We start from the raw sequence: 24,892 nt of genomic DNA on the forward strand, positions 1-24,892 counted from the left end.
TGGATGAGTGCAGCTCCAACAGCACTCAAGAAGCTTGACACCATCCAGGACAAAGCAGCGCACTTGTTTGGCACCACATCCACCACCTTAAACATTCATTCCCTCCACCACCGGTGCACAGTGGCTGCAGTGTGTCAAGTAGGTTTTTCCCCTCGTTCTGGTCCACTTACCACCTGCTACAGGCCCAGTCTGGCAGCTATGTCCTTCAGGACTTGGCCAGCTAGGTCAATAGTAGTGCTACTGAGCCACTTTTGGTGATGGACATTGAAGACCCGCCACCCAGAGTACGTTCTGTGCCCTTGGTGACTTCAGTGGTGTTCAACATGGAGGAGCACTGATTAATCAGCTGAGGGAGGACAGTAGGTGGTAATCAGCAGGAGATTGGAGGGAGGTATACAGTGAAGTTCCTTAAGGCTCAGTACTAGGGCCACTGCTGTTTTTGATATACATTAATGACTTGGACTTGAGGGTACAGGGAACCGAGCCATTGAAGTCCCCCAGCCAGAGTTAATTCTGTGCCCTTGTTACCCTCTGTGCTTCTTCCAAGTGGTGTTCAACATGGAGGAGTGCTGATTCATCAGGTGAGGGAGGGCGATAGGTGGTAATCAGCAGGAGGTTTCCTTGCCCATACTTGACCTGAAGCCATGAGACTTCATGGGGTCAGAGTCTATGTTGAGGACTCCCAGGGCCACTTCCTCCTGACTGTATACCACTGTGCCACCACCTCTGGTGGGTGGGTCTGTCCTGCCGGTGGGAGGAGTCTGGGACATTGGCTGAAAGGTATGATTCTGTGAGTATGACTATGCCAGACTTGACTAGTCTGTGGAATAGCTTTCCCAATTTTGGCACAAGGCCCCAGATGTTAGTGAGGAGGACTTTGCAGGGTCAACTGGGCTGTGTGTGCCATTGCCGTGTCCAAAGCTGGAGCCTAGGTTGATGCCGGGTGGTTTATAATGGTTTTGATACAACTGAGTGGCTTGCTAGGCCATTTCAGGGGGCAGTTAGATCATTTCAGAGGGCAGTTAAGAGGCAACCACATTGCTGTTGGTCTGGAGTCACGTATAGGCTTGACTAGTTAAGGACAGCAGGCATTTGTGAACCAGATGGGTTTTTACTACAATCCAATACCTGTAGTTTGATGGTCACCATTACTGATACTAGCATTTAAAAAAATTCCTGATTGATTTAATTAACTGAATTTAAATTCCCCAGCTGCCATGGTGGGATTCCGTACTAGTCCAGTAACATAACCACTAGGCCACCGTACCCAATATTATATGAAGGAGAAAGAGTGGACAGCAGTGAAGCAGATACATGGGTTGGTCCAAGGATTACAAGAAATGCAAAATATATTGTAAATTGGATGTAACATCTAATTATGTTTCCACTTGACTCACAAAAATTTTAATCAGATTGTCCCAGTCATTAGTTATGTCACAAAAAACTAGTGCACTGATCCAAAAAGTTTTCTCTGGGCTAACCTCCTTCCCATTAACCATTGCAATATAAAGATTCATGCCTAAAATGTGCCACAAATGATCCAGTTTTTAATGCTCAGGCTGTAAGCATAGATATTCCACTATTAGATTGTACCTGGGAAGAAATTTAAATTGCTTTACTGGGAAACACAGGCCCCGATATTTACTGGGGCGAATTTTGTGAGCGAGTGGGAGAAGTTTTGGTCGAAAACTCAGAAGTCAGCGTATATGTGTGTGTCTTTTCTTGCCAGCAGGTTCCCCGCCCGGAGGCCAGTCTGATTGATAGGCTTGGCTCCCTGTCGGGTGAGGAACACTCCAGAGCAGGCTGCAGATCAAAAGCAGGTAGGGAGTCTGCAGCTGGGTTAGTGGTAGCGTGGGGGGTGGGTGGGGGAACCGCATCTTGGGGGGGTGTGGTTGCCGATCCAAGTTGGGGGTGGGGGGGGTGGTCTGATACCTGATCCCAGGGGGGAGGGTGTCTGATTGCAGGGCGGGGGGTCCGATGATAGCCAGGGTAGAAGGTAAGCTTGGTGGGCTAGGAGGAAGCACTCCTGCTCCTTTGGATGACAAGCACTTAACTTTCCCGTAGCAGCCCTTGCCTCCCTTTATAGAGTCATAGGCCTAGAAATTCGGTGGTGCCCCAAACTCGCCTGGGCGCCGGAATTACCACTGCGAATGGAGCCGCTTCCGCCCGCCGGAAATTCAGTTTGAGTGCCCCAAGAGGGACGCGGGGTGCTGCTCGAGGCGCCCCGCGTCCCTCTTGGGGTGCTGAAACTGAATATCGCAGCGCAATGTGCCGCAGCGCCACACGCTGTGGCACGACGCGCTGTGGTACTGCAGGCCTTCCTCCCCTTCTTAAGGGGGAGGGGCCTGCACCAGCGCGATGACCGATCGCGAGTGTAAAGTCCGCGCCTCAATAATACACGGACTTCGGGAGAACAGCTTAATAGGTACTTTACTGAACAAGAGGCAGCTTGAAACTGAAACTACAGAAGCCTGCTAGGGCCTTTTAGGGGTGGTCACTGCCGGTACTGCAGTCTAAGACCAGTTATTCCCTTAAAGGTACGTACACAACAATTCCTCCCCTTTTAGATAAACAGTACATAACATTCATTTAACAACTAAATAATAACTAATTACAATTACAATTTTCTCAGTAATATATACATCAATTGGAATAGTCATTTATAAGTTCAGTCTTTGAGGAGGCTTCCTGATCCGGACTGGATAGCGCCTTTCTCGAGTATCCTGTTCTAGCGGTGGAGTCAATTCTGGCTCATTGTCATTGGTTGGTTCGTCAGCTTCCAATACCCCTGCTTCTGAGGTAGACGCAATCTGTACTTCGGGCTCATTACCAGGTGCACATGCTTGTGGTACAGGTTTGGCTTGTTCCTGTGACTCTAGAATCTGGTCAGCATGGCGTCTCACGATGCTCTCTCCAACGTCCACTGTGTACATTAGTGGTCCCTGCTGTGTGCATATCATACCTGGCTGCCATTTTTCTGTTCGGTAGTCGCGGGCCAAGACTGGTTGCCCTATCTTGAAGCTCCTGGTTGGCTTCTCATTTATGTGCTGGAACTGCTTATCCTCAACATCTCGTCTTATGTTTGGTTTGAGCAAATCCAAGCGACATCGTAGTCTCCGGTTGAAAAACAGTACGGCTGGAGTTTGGTTGGTTACTGCATGCGTCGCATTCCGGTAAGCAAACAGGAAGTTATCCACCTTGTGTTGCAGTGGTATGCCATCATTATACATTGCCTTTATGGCCTTTTTAAAGGTCTGAACCAACCTCTCAGCCAATCCATTTGTGGCTGGATGATATGGGGCAGATGTGTAATGTTTCACCCCATTATTCTTCAGGAACCTCCGGAAATCCTCAGACACAAACTGTGGGCCATTGTCAGAACAGATCTGTTCTGGCAACCCATTCCTGGTGAAGATGGTCCTTAGGACTGCAATAGTTTTCTCCGTGGTGGTGGAGGACATTTTAATGACCTCTGGCCATTTCGAATGGGCGTCCACAGCGATTAGAAACATTGAGTCCATAAATGGACCAGCAAAATCAATGTGTACCCGTTGCCATGGAGATGAGGGCCACTCCCATGGATGTAGCGGGGCCTGTGGTGGAGCGTTTTGGACCTTCTGGCATCCTGTGCATCCCTTGGTCATATCCTCGATTTCTTTATCGATTACCGGCAACCACACAAATGCCCTGGCTAGGCTCTTCATTTTTACCCCTCCCAGATGACCCTCGTGAAGCTCATTGAGTACTCTATCTCTCAACTTGGGTGGAATTACCACTCGGGATCCACACATCAAGGTTCCCCGGCACACTGACAGCTGTTCCCTCCTTGGCGAGAATGCTGGTAACAGTGATTCGCCATATGCTGGCCATCCCTTCACCGTCAAATCATAGACCCGAGAGAGTGTCGGGTCATTTCGGGTTTCCTTCTCAATACTTGCGTTTGTAACAGGCAAACATTCGACTATGGTCGCATGGAATATCTCCACAGGGTCCACTGCAGGTGCTTCTTCTGCCGTAGGCAACGGTAGGCGCGACAGCCCATCAGCGTTTCCATGTTGTTTCGTACCTTTGTACTCTATGTCATACTGATGTGGCCCTAGAAACAGTGACCATCTTTGCAGCCGTTGCGCCGTCATCACCGAAACGCCCTTCTTTGGGTTAAAAATTGAGACCAGGGGTTGATGATCAGTCAGTAGGGTGGATTTCTGCCCGTGCAGATAGTGATTGAACTTCTTCACCCCCCACACCAGGCTGAGGGCCTCCCTGTCAATCTGGGCATGGTTACGCTCGGCTGAGGTTAGCGAGCGCGATGCAAAGGCTATTGGCCTCACTGAACCGTCACAGAATTTGTGTGACAGCACCGCTCCAATGCCGTAAGGTGACGAATCACATGCCAACCGAATCGGTAGTGTTGGGTTGTAGTGGGCCAATACTTCTTTTGAAGTGATTTGGCATTTACATTCCTGAAAGGCACGCTTACACTCATCACTCCATTTCCATGTTACACCAGTTTGAAGGAGGGCGTTCAGTGGGTGCAGAATTGTAGATAAATTCAGCAAGAACTTATGGTAGTAGTTCACCAACCCGAGGAACGACCTCAGTTGCGACAGATTTTCTGGTGCTGGAGCCTTGACTACAGCCTCAATCTTGTCCGGCGACTTATGCAACCCTTCCTCATCAATCATGTGGCCACATTACGAGATTTGTCTCCTGAAGAACTCGCATTTGGGACGGTTGGCTCGTAGCCCATATTCCTGCAATCTCGTGAGCACCTGTTCCAGGTTGGCAAGGTGTTCATTGTCATTTTTGCCCGTAACCAGGATGTCGTCCAAATAACACTGGGTCCCCGGGATCCCTTGCAGGACTTGTTCCATTGCCCTCTGCCACATAGCCGGGGCCGATGCTACCCCAAATACCAGTCGATTGTACTGGTAAAGGCCTTTGTGAGTGTTTATCGTGAGGTATTTCCTAGATGCTTCTTCCACCTCCATTTGTAGATACACTTGAGCCAGGTCAATCTTTGTAAAACGTTTCCCTCCAGATAGTGAGGTGAAAATATCTTCTATCCGCGGAAGCGGATACTGTACTGTGTGCAGGACTGGGTTCACAGTCACCTTGAAGTCCCCACAGATGCGAACCTTCCTTGGCTCCCCAGGTGTGCTGCTCAATGCTTTCTTCATTACAGGAACGATGGGTATGGCCCACTCGCTCCAGTCCACCTTAGACAGCACCCCCGAACGCTCCAGACTCTCCAGTTCAGCTTCCACAGCTGGGCGTATCGCGTATGGCACCAGTCTGGCCTTGAAAAATTTTGGGGTTGCGTTATCCTCAATCTTTATGGTTGCCTTTACTCCTTTTAGAGTCCCAAGTCCTGGTTGGAACACCTCTTCCGCGTCAGATAGAATTTGTGACAGACGTCCAGGTGCGACGTCATCATCTTTTTTGTCAGTCACAGTTAGTGCCAGAATGGAATGCCAATCCAATTGTAGTCTTCGGATCCATTCACGTCCCAATAATGGTGGTCCTCCATCTCGTAGTATATACATGTATAGTTTCTGTGTTTCCTTTCCGTTATACTCAACTGGCACCCTTATTTTTCCTCTGGGGTAGACCTTTTGCCCCGTGTATGTCTTCAATACAATGGACGTGTCCTTTAAGGGTATGTGTGAGAATAGCCGCTCATAGTCTCGTCGATTCATGACAGTTAGGGCTGATCCTGTGTCCAATTCCATCTTCACTGGGGACCCTGCTATCGTGAGGGTGACCCAAATGGTTCGGTGATCTTCTTTTGCGATCACGTTGTGTAACTTTAAACAACTTAGTCGCCTGCTCCCGGAGTCCTTATCACTCTCCTGATCTTCGGAACTACTATCTGTCAGTTTCTTTACTTTCCTGTACTGTTCCTTAGTAGTTCTTGTCGTGTTGGTCTTCTTTCCCGACCTGCAGACTCTTGCTATATGTCCCATTTTCCCGCATTGCCTGCATATTTTGTCTTTAAACCAGCAGTCCTTCTGCTCATGGGTTGTTCTGCCGCAGCGATAGCACTTTTCGGCTCCATACGCCTTTTCGTTAGCGCTGTATTCTTGTGGTTTCTGTTGTATTTCCGCAGCTCCCCGTGCTGCTGCTTCGTAGGATACTGCCACGCTGAAAGCCTGTTCTAGCGTCAGGTCCTTTTTTGAAAGTGGTCGTTTCTGGGTTCCTTCAAACTGGAGCCCGCAGACAAACTTATCCCATAAGGTGTCTGCCAGTCCTGCTCCGAACTGGCAGTGCTTCGATAACTTGCGTAGTTCCGTACGATAATCAGCATTGCTCTCATCTTTGTGCTGGTTTCTTTTATGGAACTTGAATCTTTCTGCTATCAGCAGTGGTGTAGGGCTTAGGTGTTCTTGTAAGATATGAACAATCTCCTCAAAACTTTTCTCCATTGGTTTAGCTGGGGTAATTAAATTCCGCAATAGGCCGTACGTACTCGCACCCATCAGATTTAATAATACCGACGCCCTCTTTCCATCAGCCACCTCATTTGCCTTGCAGTACACTTCAATTCTTTCCACATACGTGGTCCAGTCTTCTACCTCGTTGTCGAAAGCAGTGATACTGCCACTTTTTGGCATCTTCGGCGATTTAAAATGGCGCCTCCCGCGCTTTTGCTTCTTCCCCAATGGAATAAAATGGCGCCTCCCGCACTTTTGCTTCTTCCCCAATGGGATAAAATGGCGCCTCCCGCGCTTTTGCTTCTTCCCCTTACTGCCACGCTGCTCCTAGCGTTCTACGGGGTAATGGCGGCGACCCGCAGCTTCGGCGCGTCTCGCTTTCCTTCCCCCCGTTTAGTTTCTCTCCGCTGTCCTATTCTCGAGCACCAACCGCGCCCTGGGCGCTCCACCCTCTCTCGTTTTCTTTTCCCGGCGACGCTGCGCGGCCCGATTTGTAGAGCCGCTCGATCGAGCTTGAGCCCGCCGCAGTCCGGAAGGGTCAGCGCGCTACCTGCTACCAGCACAATTCGCTGGAACCACAGTCTCTCCCGCAATTCTCCAAACACCGATGGATTCTTTGGGCGGTTGCCCTCGGTCGACGCCCGTTGCTCAGACTACGACCTTCCAGGACCTTCCTTTCAGGCAAGATCCCCGTGAGATGATGCCACACTGCAGGTGAGTTCGAACTTACTCGTTGCCACTGTAAAGTCCACGCCTCAATAATACACGGACTTTGGGAGAACTGTTTAACAGGTACTTTACTGAACAAGAGGCAGCTTGAAACTGAAACTACAGAAGCCTGCTAGGGCCTTTTATACAGGGGTGGTCACTGCCGGTACTGCAGTCTAAGGCCAGTTGTTTCCTTAAAGGTACATACACAACAGCGAGTGCCGGCAAAAGAGCCCGGCACCGAGGAGAAGTGCCGGGCTCTCGGGACACAGCCGGCACTGCCCGGGGGGGGATCAGGAGGCCGGGGACGGCTGCGCGAGGAGGTGCTGGCAGGCGGCCACCGAAAAAAATGGCCTCCCCGCACCGCCACCTTAATTTGCGCCACTACTGCCACAGGTAGGCCCCGTGAACCGGTCGTGATTTGCGACCGGCGTTACAGCGGGGGGCGCAACCAAATATCGCGATCGGGGCGGTAGCGGGGCGCTGCACACACCGATGACGTCATCGGTGGCGGCGCAGCGCTACAGGCTAACGCCGCCATTAGCGTTCCGCTAAATATCGCGGGAGGCATGGCCAGTGGCGCTAAAGCCACTGAGTGCCCTCTTTAGGCGCTAACTGGTGGCGCAGCCCACTGAATTTCTAGGCCATAGAGTTATACAGCACAGAAAGAGGCCCGTCAGCCCATCGTGTCCACGTGGCCATCAAGCCCTGTATTCTAATCCCATTTTCCAGCACTTGGTTTGTATGCTATGGCATTTCAAGTGCTCATCTAAATGCTTCTTGAATGTTGTGAGGGTTCCTGCCTCTACCACCCTTTCAGGCAGTGAGTTCCAGATTCTAACCACCCTCTGGGTGAAAAAGTTTTGCCTCAAATCCCCTCTAAACCTCCTGCCCCTTACATTGAATCTATGCCCCCTGGTTACTGACCCCTCTACTAAAGGGAAAAGTTCCTTTCTATCTACCCTATCTATGCCCCTCATAATTTTGTATACCTCAATCAGGTCCCCCCTCAGCCTTCTCTGCTCTAAGGAAAACAACCCAGCCTGTCCATTCTCTCTTCATAGCTGAAATGCTCCAGCCCAGGTAACATCCTGGTGAATCTCCTCTGCACCCTCTCCAATGCAATCACATCCTTCCTATAGTGTGGCGACCAGAACTGCACACAGTATTCCAGCTGTGGCCTAACTAGTGTTTTGTACAACTCCATCATAACCTCCCTGCTCTTATATTCTATGCCTCGGCTAATGAAGGCAAGTATCATATTGTGGCAAAGCCACCAACAGACTCCTGTATAAATGCCTTTAACAGAGTGCTACAGCGCCTATGTTTGTTTACAGTATGTAAATAGCCGTTCTGGATAAGCCCCAGAATCAGCGCGATGACATCATCACGTTGGTCACGTGAAGCCCCGAACGGCGGGAAATGTGATGACGTCATGACGTCAGAGAGTGGGAGGTTCCCAACTCAAACCTCGTGAAACCAGCACCAGAAAAGACCTGTTGATTATTTCTCCTGCATGCAATTGTTTGTTCTCTAGCTTCTATTAAACTTCGTTTTATTATCGGACTGACTCGACCTCAGTGCTTCAGTTAGGGATCTGACGATTCCTACATTGGTGACCCCGAGACTTCGCGGACGATTTTCGCGGAGGACACGCAGAACAAAATGATGGATGTTAATGCAGCGACTTTGAAGCTCCCTCAATTTTGGGAACAACAGGCGGCCTCCTGGTTCGTCCAAGCAGAGGCTCAGTTCCAGCTTCGGAACATCGTGCTGGGTCAGACCCGTTATCTTTACGTGGTCTCCGCACTGGGCAGCTCGACGGCTGCACGGATTATCAGTCTGCTGGAGACCCCGCCCGTGGATAACAAGTATGATACGCTTAAGGCGCGACTTATGCAGGTTTTCGGCCTCACGAAAGCGGAGCGCGCGCGACGTTTACTCACACTGCCCGGGATAGGCGACGCTAAGCCGTCTGAGTTGATGAGCCAGATGCTCACGCTCATTGGGTCTGAGCCGCAGTGTTTTCTGTTTCGGGAACTGTTCCTGAGCCAGCTCCCCGAGCAGGTGCAAGCAGCCCTCACCAGGTCGGAGGCTACGGACTGTGTAGTGCTCGCAGCCGAAGCCGACACCATTTATGCGGTATTGCAGCAGTACTGTGCCACCTCGAAGCGTCCCGCCCCGAAGAATCCCACCTTGGCGCCTCCACCGACCGGCCTCTGCTACTACCATGCCTGTTTCGGTCCAAAAGCCAGATGTTGCCGACACCCATGCAGTTTCGCGCCAACTGCACCGAGGAAGCAGCAGCACCACCGATTGCGTGAACGGAAGAACGACCCCGAGGTCGGTTTCGCGTCTACGATGGCAGTTGGCGATTCCGGGAAATTATTGTATATCACCGACTCCATTTCGGGCCGGCGGTTTTTGTGCGACACGGGCACTCAGTGCAGCATCCTTCCCGCTTCGCTCCTCGACGTCAGGTCAGGGAGGCGCGGTTCTCCACTCCAGGCCACCAACGGCAGCGCTATTCGTACGTTCGGGAAGCGGCGGATCCAGGTGTGTTTCGGCGGGCAACTTTTCCACTGGGAGTTTATAACCACCAAAATCGCACACGCAATCCTCGGTGCTGATTTCTTCTGTACCAATGGCCTATTGGTTGATTTACGTAATTGCCGTCTGATTCATGCCGCCACGTTTGCCTCCATCTCCTGTTTTCGGGGCTCAGGCACGCCCCACGCGGGTTCCTGCACCGTGCCGGCGCCCGACGACTTCACCCACCTGCTTGGGGAATTTCTGGATCTCACTCGACCCACCTTCTCGGCAGTGATCGCTAAACATGGTGTAGAACACCACATTGCGACGACCGGCCCCCCGGTTTATGCCCGGGCTCGATGGCTGGAGCCCAGTAAATTTGAGGCCGCGAAGGCGGAGTTCAGCACCATGGAGCGACTGGGAATCGTTCGCCGCTCGGATAGTCCCTGGTCGTCGCTGCTTCATATCGTCCCTAAGCCCGACGGTAGTTGGCGGCCCTGCGGCGATTATCGGCGCCTCAATGAGGTCACGACTCCTGACCGGTACCCAATACCGTACGTCCAAGATTTCTCCACTCATTTGGCAGGCAATTCGTTTTTTTCCAAAATTGACCTCGTCCGGGGGTACCATCAAGTGCCCGTCTACCCCCAGGACGTCCAGAAGACGGCGGTCATTACCCCTTTTGGACTGTTTGAATTCCTCCGAATGCCATTCGGACTCATAAATGCAGCGCATGCGTTCCAGCGCCTTATGGATTCAGTGCTGCGGGATCTTAAGTTTCTCTTTGTGTATCTCAATGACATCCTGGTCGCCAGTGCTTCGAAAGAGGAACATCTACAACACCTGCGCCTCCTTTTTTGACGCCTCCATCAGCATGGCCTTATAATCAACCCGAACAAATGTCAATTCGGACTGCGGCAGATAGACTTTTTGGGCCACCGCATCACTGCAGCAGGGGCACTGCCGCTTCGGTCGAAGGTGGCGGCCATCGCTGCTTTCCCGCGCCCGCAATCCATTAAAGCGCTCCAGGAGTTCCTTGGTATGATAAATTTTTACCATAGGTTTGTCCCCCGGGCCGCGCAGCTGATGCGGCCGCTCTACGAGGCACTCAGAGGGAAGCCTGGGAAGGAACCTGTGGTTTGGACGCCGGAGATGGATCGCGCTTTTGTGGACACGAAGGATGCTCTCGCAAACGCAACGATGTTGGCGCACCCGCTGCTTGGCGCCACCATCGCGCTCACGACGGACGCTTCAGACTACGCTGTAGGCGCCGTGCAGGAGCAATGGGTCGATGGGACATGGCAACCACTGGCGTTTTTTAGTTGCCAATTGCGTCGTAATGAGCGTAGCTACAGCACATCCGCCATTTTCATTTTCTATTGGAAGGACGCCAATTCACCGCGTTTGTGGATCACAAGCACCTGACGTTTGACATGGCCAAGACGGCTGAGCCATGGTCAGCTCGACAGCAACGACAGCTCACCTTTATTTCCGAGTTCACCACCGACATCCGGCACGTGGCCGGCAAGGACAACGTGGTCGCCGATTGCCTCTCGCGTGCGACTGTCCAGGCCGTCCAGCTGGGACTCGATTATTCACTCATGGCTGCTGATCAAGCGGCTGATCCAGAAATGCAGGCTTTCCGCACTGGCTCGTCCTGCCTGCAGCCAGCGGATGTGCTTTTCCACTCGGCTGGCACCTCCTTGCTCTGCGACGTCTCCTTGGGAGACCCCCGCCCGATCGTTCCGCTGTCCTGGCGTAGGAATGTTTTCGATGCCATTCATGGGCTTGCGCACCCGGGCGTGCGGGCTTCACAAAAATTGCTGGCGTCCAAGTTCGTCTGGAGGGGAATGCGAAAAGATGTCCGTGATTGGGCCAACACCTGCGTCGTGTGCCAGAGGGCTAAGGTGCAGCGCCACGTCAAAGCTCCCGTCGCCGTATTCGAGGTACCGGAGAGGCGTTTTGATCACGTCCATGTCGACCTCGTGGGCCCACTACCGCCGTCACAAGGTTTCACACATCTTCTGACCATAGTCGACCGTACCAGCAGGTGGCCAGAGGCCATTCCTTTGACGTCCACCACCTCCGCGGATGCCGCCCGGGCTTTTCTTTCATCCTGGGTTGCACGTTTCGGCGTTCCGTCTGATATTTCGTCGGATCGCGGGCCGCAATTCTCGTCTGCTTTGTGGAACGCCGTAGCCTTGGGTTTGGGCACCAAGCTCCATCGGACCACGGCTTACCATCCGCAGGCCAATGGATTATGCGAACGTTTTCATCGGTCTTTGAAGGCGTCGCTGAGGGCCACCCTCCAGGGGACCGCATGGATGGACAAGCTGCCGTGGGTGATGCTCAGGTTACGCACAGCGCCTAAAGAGGACCTGCAGGCATCGGCCGCCGAACTGGTTTATGGCCAGCCGCTCCGGGTACCCGGCGAGTTTCTTCCATCACCAATGCGTCCTTGGTCGACGGCCGAACAACTGGAGGCTCACTGGGCCGCAGCGCAATATTTCCGGCCCATTCCGACGTCGCATCACGGGTTGCCCGCGTCCCACGTTCCGCCGGAGCTTGTGTGGACTAAATTTGTTTTCGTCCGGCATGACACCCACCGTAGTCCTCTCACGCCTCCATATACAGGCCCTTTCCAGGTACTGCAGGCGGGTGCCAAGAGTTTTTTAGTGGACGTCGGGGGCAAGCCTGACCACATTTCCGTGGACCGCCTCAAGGCCACACACCTGGACCTTGAGCAACCGGTCGAGGCAGCGCAGCCACTGCGTCGTGGGCGGCCGCCCGTGACCACTTCGCCTGACCCGACTGTTCTGCAGACCACCGTCTGACCAGCCCATTCCTCTCTGGGAATATCGGAGTCGTTTGGACAGGCTTGTCCGACCTCCTCTGCAATTGACTTTTGAGGTTAAAGACACTTCTGGGGGGGGCGCATGTGGCAAAGCCACCAACTGACTCCTATATAAATGTATAATAACTGCCTTTAACTGAGTGCTACAGCACCTATGTTTGTTTACTGTATGTAAATAGCCGTTCTGGATAAGCCCCAGAATCAGCGCAATGACGTCATCACGTTGGTCACGTGAAGCCCCGAACGGCGGGAAATGTGATGACGTCATGACGTCAGAGAGTGGGAGGTTCCCAACTCAGACCTCGTGAAACCAGCACCAGAAAAGACCTGTTGATTATTTCTCCTGCATACAATTGTTTGTTCTCTAGTTTCTATTAAACTTCGTTTTATTATCGGACTGACTCGACATCAGTGCTTCAGTTAGGGATCTGACAATTCCTACAATATATGCATTCTTAACTACCTTATCTACCTGTCCTGCTGCCTTCAGGGATCTATGTACATGCACACCAAGGTCCCTCTGATCCTCTGTCCCTCCTAGGGTCCTACCATTCATTGTGTATTCCCTTGCCTTGTTAGTCCTCCCAAAATGTATCACCTCACACTTTTCAGGGTTAAATTCCATTTGCCACTGTTCTGCCCATCTGACCAACCCATCTATATCGTCCTGTAGCCTGAGGCTTCCCTCCTCGCTATTTACCACTCCACCAATTTTCGTGTCATCTGCGAACTTACTGATCATACCTCCTACATTCATATCTAAATCATTAATGTACACTACAAACAGCAAGGGACCCAGCACCGATCCCTGTGGTACACCACTGGTCACAGGCTTCCAGTCACAAAAACAACCTTCGACCATCACCCTCTGCCTCCTGCCACTAAGCCAATTTTGGATCCAATGTGCCAAATTGCCCTGGATCCCATGGGCACTTACCTTCTTGACCAGTCTCCCATGCGGGACTTTGTCAAAAGCTTTACTGAAGTCCATGTAGATTACATCAACTGCACTACCCTCATCCACACACCTAGTCACCCCATCAAAAAATTCAATCAAATTGGTTAGACATGATCGCCCCCTGACAAAGCCATGCTGACTATCCTTGATTATTCCTTGCCTCTCCAAGTGGAGACTAATTCTGTCCCTCAGAATTTTTTACAATAATTTCCCTACCATTGATGTTAGACTCACTGGCCTGTAATTCCCTGGTTTATCTCTACTACCCTTCTTGAATAATGGTACTATGTTAGCTGTCCTCCAGTCCTCTGGCACCTCCCCTGTGGCCAGAGAGTTTCTGAAAATTTGTGTCAGAGCCCCTGCAATCTCCTCCCTTGCCTCACACAGCAGCCTGGGATACATCTCGTCTGGGCCTGGGGATTTATCCATTTTTAAGCCCACTAAAACCGCTATTACCTCCTCCCTCTCAATGCTAATTTGTTCATGTATATCACAATCCCCCTGCCTGATTTCTATGCCTACATCGTCCTTCTCCAGTGAGCACAGATGCAAAATATTCATTTAAAACCCTACATCTTCTGGCTCAACACACAGATTGCCACTTTGGTCCCTAATGGGCCCTACTCTTTCCCTGGTTATCCTCTTGCCCTTAATATACTTATAAAACACCTTGGGATTTTCCTTTATTTTGCCCACCAGTGTTTCTTCATGCCCCCTCTTTGCTCTCCTAATTTCTTTTTTAAGTAACCCCCTGCACTTTCTATACTCCTCTAGGGCTTCCACTGTTTTTAGTCCTTTCTATCTGCCAAAAGCCTCCCTTTCTTTCCTAATCCATTCTTGTATATCCCTTGACATCCAGGGTTCCCTGGACTTGTTGGTCCCACCCTTGACCTTTACGGGAACATGTTGGCGCTGTACTTTCTCTATTTCCTTTCTGAATGACTCCCACTGCTCTGATGTGGATTTTCCTACAAGTAGCTGATCCCAGTCCACTTTGGCCAGATCCTGCCTTATCATATTAAAATCAACCTTCCCCCAATTTAGAACCTTTGTTTCCGGTCCATCTTTGTCCTTTTCTATGACTACCTTAAATCTCACCGAATTATGGTCATTGTCACCAAAATGCTCTTCTACTGACACTTCTACCACTTGCCTGGCTACATTCCCTAGAATTAAGTCCAGTACCGCCCCCTCTCTTGTAGGATTTTCTACATGCTGGCTCAAAAAGCTCTCCTGGATGCACTTTAAGAATTCTGCACCCTCTAAGCCTTTCACACTCTGACTATCCCAGTTAATATTGGGGAAGTTGAAATCCCCTACTATTATTGCCCTATTATTTCTACACTTCTCTGAGATTTGCCTGCATATTTGTTCCTCTATCTCCCCCTGACTGTTTGGGGGCCTATAGTACACTCCCAGCAAAGTGCTTGCCCCCTTTTTGTTTTTAAGTTCTACCCATATGGCCTCATTAGAGGAACCTGCTAAGATATCATCCCTCCTTAGTGCAGTAATTGACTCCTTGATTAATATTTCGACACCCCCTCCTCTTTTGCACCCCCCTCTGTCTCGCCTGAAGATTCTATACCCCGGAATATTGAGCTGCCAGTCCTGCCTCTCCCTCAACTATGTCTCTGTGATAGCAACAATATCATACTCCCATGTGTTCATCAACACCTTCAATTCAGCTGCCTTACTCGCAAGACTCCTTGCATTAAAATAAATGCCATCCAGCCTTGCCATACTCCCTTGTGCCGTTACATATTTGCTCTGCCTTCTAGGCTGACTTGTTTTCTCCTCTATATTTGGCTGTGCATCACCCCTTACTATAGCTCCACTCCGTATCCCATCCCCCTGCCAAGTTAGTTTAAACTCCCCGCAACAGCACTAGCAAACCTCCCCGCAAGGATGTTGGTCCCATTCCGGTTCAGAAGCAACCCGTCTGACTTGTACAGGTCCCAGCTTTCCCAGAAACAGACCCAGTGATCCAGGAAACTAAAGCCCTCCCTCCTGCACCAACTCTTTAGATGCTGTGTTTCCTGAGGCCCAGGAAACCTGGCCCGCCAGGGTTAAATCTGGAAGGTAGTTTAAATCTGAGGCACGCAGTTTCATTATAATTTTTAAATGACCAACCCGCCTCCTGAGAGCAGGCTGATTGCCTGCTCCCACCAGCAGCCCCCCATCCCGCCTCCATTAAAACCGGAATGGGTGGGTTGAAGGCATTTTGAGATTTTTAAATTCTCACATCTCACCCGAGCCCAACCCACCTGTTTTTGGGGGTTAAAATTCCTCCCCCAGAGTTGTTATCTGAATGTCAGTTGTGCATTGCAATTTTTCTAATGTGGTAGTGTCAGGGGTCCTAGAATTCTTGGCCAATTCTTGTGGTAAGACCAAATTAATTGTGCGGTGCAAAAATTAAAATCCCTGATTTTAATCTGGTGCAAATTAGGGGTGGGCAGGTGTCCCTCATGGATGGCTTGGGGCCATTTAACTCCCAGGCCTCATTTAAATGTGTCTACCCTGAAGCTGGTGGGAATGACATCAGGGCCAGTGGGTAGGAGCAGGAAATCAGACAGGAGGCCGACACTGCCGGCATAAGGTTCATGCTGGGGTGGAGATCTCCATAGAGCTGTCAGTAGTGGGAGGGAGAGGGAAGGCAGGGCAGAATCCTGCTTCTCCTGGCCCACAAGGAATTCTCACAAAAATGAAAAAAATATATTTATGTTGACCTCTTACGATCCTTCTGCTGCCTCCTGCCAGATTTTGCTGGTGGTTAGGTGCCGTGTGGGCCTCCCATGATTTTCAGTTAATGATGTCATCGGCCTGCGACTTTCACCTTTTTACTTCACAGCTCCTGAATACTGACAGCTAAAATGGTTGGGGGCAGTAACGCAGTGGCATATGTCCAACCATCACTTTGACTCCCTTACCATCCCATTCCCACCGGTTCGGCTGGGTTAAAATCAGGCCTAAAAATTCTGTGGCAAGTCTATCCAGGGATTGCGCATATCTCAATTGGCATATAATAAGGATTTTAATAGTGTAATAATTTTACAGTGGTTGCTTTTGCTAGGCATTCTAAATTATTTTAAAGCAATTTAATGCGCTTAGCCTTTGAGACCCTGGTGCTGCTCAGCTATTAATAATTATGGTTGTCACTTAACAATTAGCTGTCCTTGCCAGGTGAGAGTAATACCTAGCACAAAGGAAGATGGTTTTGGTTGTTGACAGTCAATCATCTCAGCCCCAGGAGTTGCAGGAGTTCCCCAGGACAGTTTCCCAGGCCCAAACATCTTCAGCTGCTTCATCAATGACCTTCCCTCTAACATAAGGTCAGAAGCCTTTCCACCATCTACAAGGCACAAGTCAGGAGTGTACTGGAACACTCTCCACTTGCCTGGATGAGTGCAGCACCAACAACACTCAAGAAGCTCGACACCATCCAGGACAAAGCACCCCATCCACAACCTTAAACATTCACTCCCTCCACCACCAATACATTGTGGCTGCAGAGTGTACCATCTACAAGATGCACTGCAGCAACTCGCCAAGGCTTCTTCGGCAGCACCTCCCAAACCCGCAACCTCTACCACCTAGAAGGACAAGGGTAACAGGTGCATGGGAACATCATCACCTCCAAGTTCCCCTCCAAGTATTTTTTTATTTGTTCCTGGGATGTGGGCATCGCTGGCAAGGCCAGCATTTGTTGCCCATCCCTAATTGCCCTTGAGAAGGTGGTGGTGAGCCGCCTTCTTGAACTGCTACAGTCATCATATGAAAGTACTCCCACAGTGCTGCTAGGACAACAGGATTTTGACAAAGCGACAGTGAAGGAACGGTGATACATTTCCAAGTCAGGATGGTGTGTAACTTGATGGGGAACTTGCAGGTGATGGTATTCCCATGCACCTACTGCCCTTGTCCTTCTAGGTGATAGATGTCTCGGGTTTGGGAGGTGCTGCCGAAGAAGCTTTGGCGAGTTGTTGCAGTGCATCTTGTAGATGTTACACACTGCAGCCACGGTACGCCGGTGGTGGAGGAAGTGAATGTTTAAGGTGGTGGATGGGGTGCCAATAAAGTGAGCTGCTTTGTCCTGGATAGTGCTGAGCTTTTTGAGTGTTGTTGGAGCTGCATTCATCTAGGCAAGTGCAGAATATTCCGCCACACTCCTGACTTGTGCCTTGTAGATGTTGGAAAGGCTTTGGGGAATCATGAGGTGAGACACTTGCAGTAGAATACCCAGCCTCTGACCCACTCTTGTTACCTCAGTGTTTATGTGGCTGGTCCAGTTAAGTTTCTGGTCAATGGTGACCCCCAGGATGTTGATGGTGGGGATTCGGTGATGGTAATGCCGTTGAATGTCAAGGGGCGGTGGTCAGACTCTCGCTTGTTAAAGATGGTCATTGCCTGGCACTTGTGTGGCGCGAATGTTACTTGCCACTTATCAGCCCAAGCCTGAATGTCATCCGGGTATTACTGCATGCGTGTATGGGCTGCTTCATCATCTGGGAGTTGCGAATGGTACTAAACACTGTGCAATCATCAGCGAACATCCCCGCTTCTGACGTTATGATGGAGAGAAGTTTATTGATGAAGCAGCTGAAGATTGTTGGGCCTAGGACACTGCCCTGAGGAACTCCTGCAGCGATGCCCTGGGCTGAGAGGATTGACCTCCAACAACCACAATCATCTTCCTTTGTGCTAGGTATGACTCCTGCCAGTGGAGAGTTTCCCCCCTGATTCCCATTGACTTCAATTTTACTAGGGCTCCTTGATGCCACACTCGGTCAAATGCAGCCTTGATGTCAAGGGCAGTCACTCTAACCTCTGGAATTGAGCCCTTTTGTCCATGTTTGAACCAATGAGGTCTGGAGCGAAGTGGTCCTGGCGGAAGTCACACACCATCCTGACTTGGAAATATAACTGTGTGGGGACGGAAAATAATGAACAAAACTAACAGGGATAAATCCACTGTCGAAGACAAAATTCTGTAACACTTTCCATGTCCGGTGATTTGCAGAGAAATACAGGCCCTGGGTAGAATGTAACGAATCAATGGAGGAGTGTGCTTTTTGACGTATTTTTAATCGGTTAATAAAAGTATTTCCACTGCTTTATAATAGATGATCTAATCCCCAACTATCTGGGTGGTCTCAGCCAGTCATTGCCTAATTCCTATGGCATAGGAGAATGTTAGAGGTAGTACCTGTGCTTTAGTAGCACATAGGTGACCTCTAATGTATAGGTGCTGTTTGTGATATGTGTGATCTCTGGCAGGCTAGTAATCATATGATTGTGCACTCATCTTTGGGAATCAGCAGCACGCATTGATGAGCTTCTTTTTGATTTTCTTATATTAATTTTTGCCCCTCCGTGTTATCCTTCAACAGAGATGGTGAGGCAGTCAAGGCTTTAAATTTCTTCATAGCTGTCAAGAGTATTCTAACCATCCCAGATACAAACTTATGGTAAATTGTGTGGCATTAATATTTAACTCTGCATTTTAAATTATTTATTAAGTTGTCAGCCTTTCTTTAATGCAAACTTACTTTTGTGAATTAATTCCATCTATAGCTCGAATCATCCTTTCATTTAATTCCTCCTCAAATCTCCTTTTCTGTGACTTTGTTCTGCAACAGTAAAAGTGGTTATCTGTCAATGTAGAGCGTGGGATACTTATCAGCCAAACGTAACACCAAGTAATTCAGAGAAAAACTCTGAGGATTCCCATCATGTTTCCTTTATCACCACATGCACAGAACTCTTGCATGTAGTTACTTGCTGACATACACTGGTCTTGAAATTGTGCACCATGATAATAAGAGCCATAACTCCAGAAAATAGGCTAGGACCTAGATACATCAGGTCCTGACCATGTGCTGCCACTTGCTGTGGGGCCTTGTGGAGGGCAGGAGCAGGGAAGAGGGTCAACTGGAGTCCAAAGACCTTGGGCTAACAGAAGCTGAGGGCATTTTCAGAAGCCAGTACACCAGAAGAGTAGAGCTATACTTAGCAGAAGTGGGTGTGGGGGGATCTAGGCCTCAATGGTAGGCTGGACCCTTGAAGAGATAAGGCGCAGGAATTGTTATGCATTTTGCTTGTTTTTCAGGTAAAACGACACAACATATACCAATTTCTGGGTGCGAGGGCTTGTGCCCGATACACAGTGGCGGTTTGACCACTGGCATATTGGAATTTCAGGGCTATTGTGTACAAATGCTTAAAACGTTCATATGAAATTTCTCTCTGCTAATTAAGTGGAGGTGTTAGCCATTTAAAGTAAATAGGTTAATGCCTCCGCTAAAATAGCGTTTAAAGATTTTCAGATAAATCTGTTAACCATTGCTACGCTACTACCTTAAAGCATAATTTCAGAACCACTGTACAAAAACTTCAACAATTCCGAATCTAAGAGAAGAACAGATGTAGGTTTTAACAGAGTGATCAGGAAAACAGCTGATGGGGTAATGAATTAGAAGCTGTATATGAAGGATGATAATTGACACTAACCTTTCTGTGCGTCGATGGAAATGGTACTGAACCATAGGTACGTCCTGCAAAAGTGGAATATTATTTGATCATTGTTATCTGGAAAAAAACCAAAACAGTAAGAAAACACACCATTTCATGGTGTTGTCACACATATGACTAAATGTTCCTATTTCACTGTTTCTTTAAACACTCTCAGTTCTATGGGGCTGAAATTTACAGGGCCTGAAATTTGGGGTGGAACACAGATCTGTCATTTCATCACTCCATTTAAACAATGTACCAAATTCCATTGGGGATGCGGCGGGCGAGCTGTCTGCCTGACCCTATGCCTTGGGGGTATGTCTGTGGGAGTTCAGGGCTACCTGAGAAGTCCATCAATAACAACCCCATTAGGTTCTACAGAGCTTTGGTCTGCTGAGAGCTGGCGTAACTTCCACTTTGAGATTAGCAAAGGCTCCAAGACTGTACTGAAGAAAGATAAATGATCCCAGAGGGGGTTGATTACCTCTCCACTTGCACTCTTAGGAACATTAAACAAAATTCTAGCATTTTCTCTTTGGGCTTTCCTGGTCCTCACATCCACCATATTCCTGCATGACTCCTCTCCAAATTTCCTGATAGCATCTGTACAGGCATGGGCCACCTGTCTCTAGTATTTAAAAAACTCCATCCTCATGATTTGGGACAAGATCTACAGCAATGGAGGATGGCAGAAGGGAGTCCCGCTCCATTGCACTACTACTGTCGAAGTGGAACACCTGGAATTTTGGCCTCTATTTCTCAGTCTTGCATGGATAATTTTATTTAGCAACGATTATTGTCTGGAGCCACATATGTAGAAAATTGTTGTCGGTCCTGATTTCGCTCGGAATCACTGTTATTTTGGCCATCCATCTTCTTAGTTTTAAATTTAAACTTCGCTCTTCCCCACCCCTCCTCCCCGCACGCAATGCTGTGCATTAATTCCCAAGTGAGAGGTCGGCAGACAACATGCTGTGAAGCTGGTAATTTTTCATCCATCCCTGCAGTGCTTCAAACAAAATCAGAAACTTCTTGTGTGGGATTCCTAAGTGAAAAATCAACAGCTCATCGCTTCACAGCATAGCACAAATAGAAGCTTGCTGTTACTGAAATGAAGTGAGTGCACTAGTCAGCTCATGTATTTATAGTTTTCTGTTAATCAGTAGGTTCAAACTCATTTCATCTTATATCATTTGTAGCTCTCCAGATGAGAAACAAAATGTATTAATGAAGTTTGTTGGAAATGTGTGGTTAACATGTGATAGACAGTGCAATGTAGAACGGCACAAAAAGTTCTAAGAAAAGACAAATGGACGTATATAGATCTTTGTACTTAAATGCCATCCTGCACTTTTAAAACATTAATTTCAAGATGACACTTGGGCAAATTTCTGACAAAAGCTTATCAATATAGTTCTTTAAAAGACTAGTATTTCTCCTATTTTATTTTTGACAGGAGGTTGGAGGATATGCTGCCTGTCCTATTCCCTGCTCTCCTGCCCCAACCCTAGGCATCATCTCTAATCTTCGCCAGACCTCCAACTCTGCAATTGCCCCAGTTCTCTTCATATTAATAGGCACCAGAGAGGGCTCTGGAGGTCTGATGCTGAGACCTGATTGGGGGGTGTGCGGATTAGGGGAATTTGCCATTGATGCTAGAGGAACCCGAGTACATATAAACAGCTGGACAGTGATGTGCTATGGGTTTGGCCATTCTGGGGGAATGGGTCAAACTTACAAATTTTCAAGTAGAGGTGAGAACTAATTTTTCCAGATATATTTAGTTAGTTTCCATACAACAGATTTTATATCTTTGATCCTAACACTGATTCCAGCCCCAGCTCCTGCCTCAATCACCCCTTCATGTCAACCATGCAGAACCCCACATTCTCCAATTTCTCTTATTTGGAAGGAGGAGGGCATGCCAGGGGATCTCAGAGACGCCGTAATCGTGACCATCTTCAAGAAAGGTGACAAGTTCGATTGTGGTAATTACAGAGGAGTCTCCCTGCATTCTGCCACAGGGAAAGTCATCGCAAGAATCCTCCTCAATCGCCTTTTCCAGTGGCTGAAGAGCTCCTCCCAGAGTCGCAATGTGGATTCTGTCCACTAAGGGACACAATGGACATGATCTTCACCATGCGTCAACTACAAGAGAAATGCAGGGAACTGCACCAACCACTGTACATGGCCTTCTTTGACCTCACAAAGGCCTTCGAGACTGTCGACCGTGAGGGATTATGGAGTGTCCTCTTCAAATTCGGCTGCCCTCAAAAGTTTGTCACCATCCTCTGCCTGCTTCACGACGACATGCAAGCCGTGATCCTGACCAACGGATCCACCACAGACCCAATTCACATATGGACCGGGGTCAAGCAAGGCTGTGTCATCGCACCAACGCTCTTCTTGATCTTCCTGGCTGCAATGCTCCATCTCACCCTCAGTAAGCTCCCCGCTGGAGTGGAGCTAATCTACAGAACAAACGGGAAACTGTTCAACCTCCGTCGCCTCCAGTCCAGATCCAAGGTCGTCCCATCCTCTGTCATCGAATTACAGTATGCAGAGGATGCTTGCGTCTGCGCAGACTCTGAGGTCGAACTCCAAACCATCGTCACCACCTTCACCGAATCGTACGAGAGCATAGGCCTTACACTAAACATCCGTAAGACAAAGGTTCTCTACCAACCTGCCCCTGCCACACAGTACTGCTCCACGATTATCAAAATTCATGACGAAGCCTTGGACAACGTAGACCACTTTCCATACCTCAGGAGCTGACTGTCAACAAGGGCAGACATCGATGACAAAGTCCAACACCACCTTCAGTGTGCCAGTGCAGCCTTCAGTCACCTGAGGAAGAGAATGTTTGAAGACCAGGACCTCAAACCCAGCACCAAGCTCATGGTCTACAGAGCAGTAGTGATACCCGCCCTCCTGTATGCTTCAGAGACATGGACCATGTACAGCAGGCACCTCAAAGCACTGGAGAGCTACCACCAACGCTGCCTCTGCAAAATCCTGCAAATCCATTGGCAGGATAGGCGCACCAACATCAGTGCTCTCGCTCAGACCAACATCCTCAGCATCGAAGCTCCGATGGACGGGCCACATCGTCCACATGCCCGATACGAGACTCCCAAAACAAGCGCGCTACTCGGAGCTCAAACACGGCAAGAGAGCCCCAGGTGGGCAGAGGAAATGCTGCAAGGACTCCCGCAAAGCCTCCTTGAAAAAGTGCAACATCCCCATCGACACCTGGGAATCGCTGGCCCAAGACCGCACAAAGTGGAGGAGAAGCATCCAGGAAGGCGCCGAACACCTCGAGTCTCTTCGCCGGGAGCAAGCGGAAGCCAAGCGCAAACAGCGGAAGGAGCACACGTCAACCCAAGCACCCCACCCACCCGCCCCTTCAACCACCATCTGTCCACCTGTGACAGAGACTGTAGGTCCCGCATTGGACTCATCAGTCACCTGAGAACTCATTTTTAATGTGGAAGCAAGTCACCCTCGGTTCCAAGGGACTGCCCCAGTCGCTCTCTCTCTTCCCCCCAGTCGCTCTCTCTCTTCCCCCCAGTCGCTCTCTCTCTTCCCCCCCAGTCGATCTCTCTCTTCCCCCCAGTCGCTCTCTCTCTTCCCCCCAGTCGCGCTCTCTCTCTCTCTCTTCCAACAACAACATGCCCTCGAAAAAGCCTCAGCACCGCCGGGCACTCCAGCTAGTATTGTTATAAAAGGGAGAGGAGTCTACTAAATAAATATAGACTAAGATAAGGTAAGGATCGAAGATAAAGAACTAAGATACCTAAAGCGGGTTTCAAAAAGCATGAGGTGTTCCAGTAGTGTCCATTAGGCCGGGATAAGCAACTCACAGACCCGGTGATGTCACAGGACAGCAGGTAGGTGACTGGTTGGTGAGTAATACATTTTTTTTGCTTTCGGGTGAGTAAACAGTGAGTAATTTGTTTTTTTTAACAAAAGTAGTCTACTTACTTTTCTTTAAGGCTATCAATAAACAAATTTTAAAAGGCTAGAGATGGCAGGGCAGGCGATGTGTCAGGATTGTAGTATGTGAGAGATCGTGGACAGCGAGTCATTCCTGGATTCTCACATTGGCAGGAACTGTTTCTGCCTTCAATCACTCTGGCTCAGAGTCATTGAGCTGGAGTGCAAGTTAGAGACACTCCGAAACATAAGGGAGGAGGAGGAATTTCCATGATAGATTTATCCAGAACACAGTCACACCTCAGCGGAAAGCACAGGTTCAGAAAAGGGAGGGTGTGACTGTTAGGGAGCCAGGTAGCGGGGACTTAGGAGAGGTTGAGAAGGTGGTCCTGCAGACACTGGTCCTGTCCAACAGGTACGAAGCACTCGCTATCTGTGAGGACAAGAAGAAAGACTGTGGAGAGGACAGCCACAATGCAGACCAAGGCACCATGGCTCAGAAGGCTGTCTAAGGGGAGGGCAGGGGGAAGAGCGGAATAGAAATGTGGTAGTGATAGGGGATTCTATATTTAGTGGGATAGCTAGCATCCTCTGCAGACACAAATGAGAATTCCGAAAGATGTGTTGCCTACCCGGAGCCAGGGTAAGGGATATCTCGAGGCGGCTGGAGAGGAATTTGGAAAGGGAAGGGGAAAATCCAGTTGTCGTCATCCATGTTGAAACAAACGAGATAGGTAGAAACAGGGAGGAGGTTCTGCTAAGGGAGTATCAGGAGTTAGAAGCTAAATTAAAAAGCAGGACCTCGAGGGTAATAATCTCTGGATTATTGAACGAGCCATGTGCAAATTGACAGATTAGGAGAACTAACACATGGCTAAAACGCTGGTGTAGGAAAGAGGGGTTAATTTTCATTGGACAGTGGCATCAGTACTGGGACAGAAAGGAGCTGTACTGATG

At 49.4% G+C, this 24,892-nt stretch overlaps 1 protein-coding gene across 5 annotated transcripts in view; it reads right to left on the bottom strand.

Annotated features, from left to right (window-relative positions):
• adcy2b (adenylate cyclase 2b (brain)) overlaps positions 1-24,892 on the bottom strand; it is a 779,528-nt gene that overhangs the window by 197,846 nt on the left and 556,790 nt on the right. For all 5 annotated transcript variants that reach the window (XM_085988701.1, XM_085988702.1, XM_085988703.1 and 2 more), the window contains 2 exons: positions 19,994-20,037; positions 19,033-19,113 (listed from right to left, as the gene is read on the bottom strand). In XM_085988701.1, the coding sequence (XP_085844827.1) occupies positions 19,033-19,113; positions 19,994-20,037 (125 nt within the window). The remainder of the gene's footprint in view (positions 1-19,032; positions 19,114-19,993; positions 20,038-24,892) is intronic.

Source organism: Somniosus microcephalus, chromosome 5, assembly GCF_052327205.1.
Source record: "Somniosus microcephalus isolate GS21.2 chromosome 5, FLI_Smic_1.0, whole genome shotgun sequence".
Classification (NCBI taxonomy): Eukaryota; Metazoa; Chordata; class Chondrichthyes; order Squaliformes; family Somniosidae; genus Somniosus; species Somniosus microcephalus.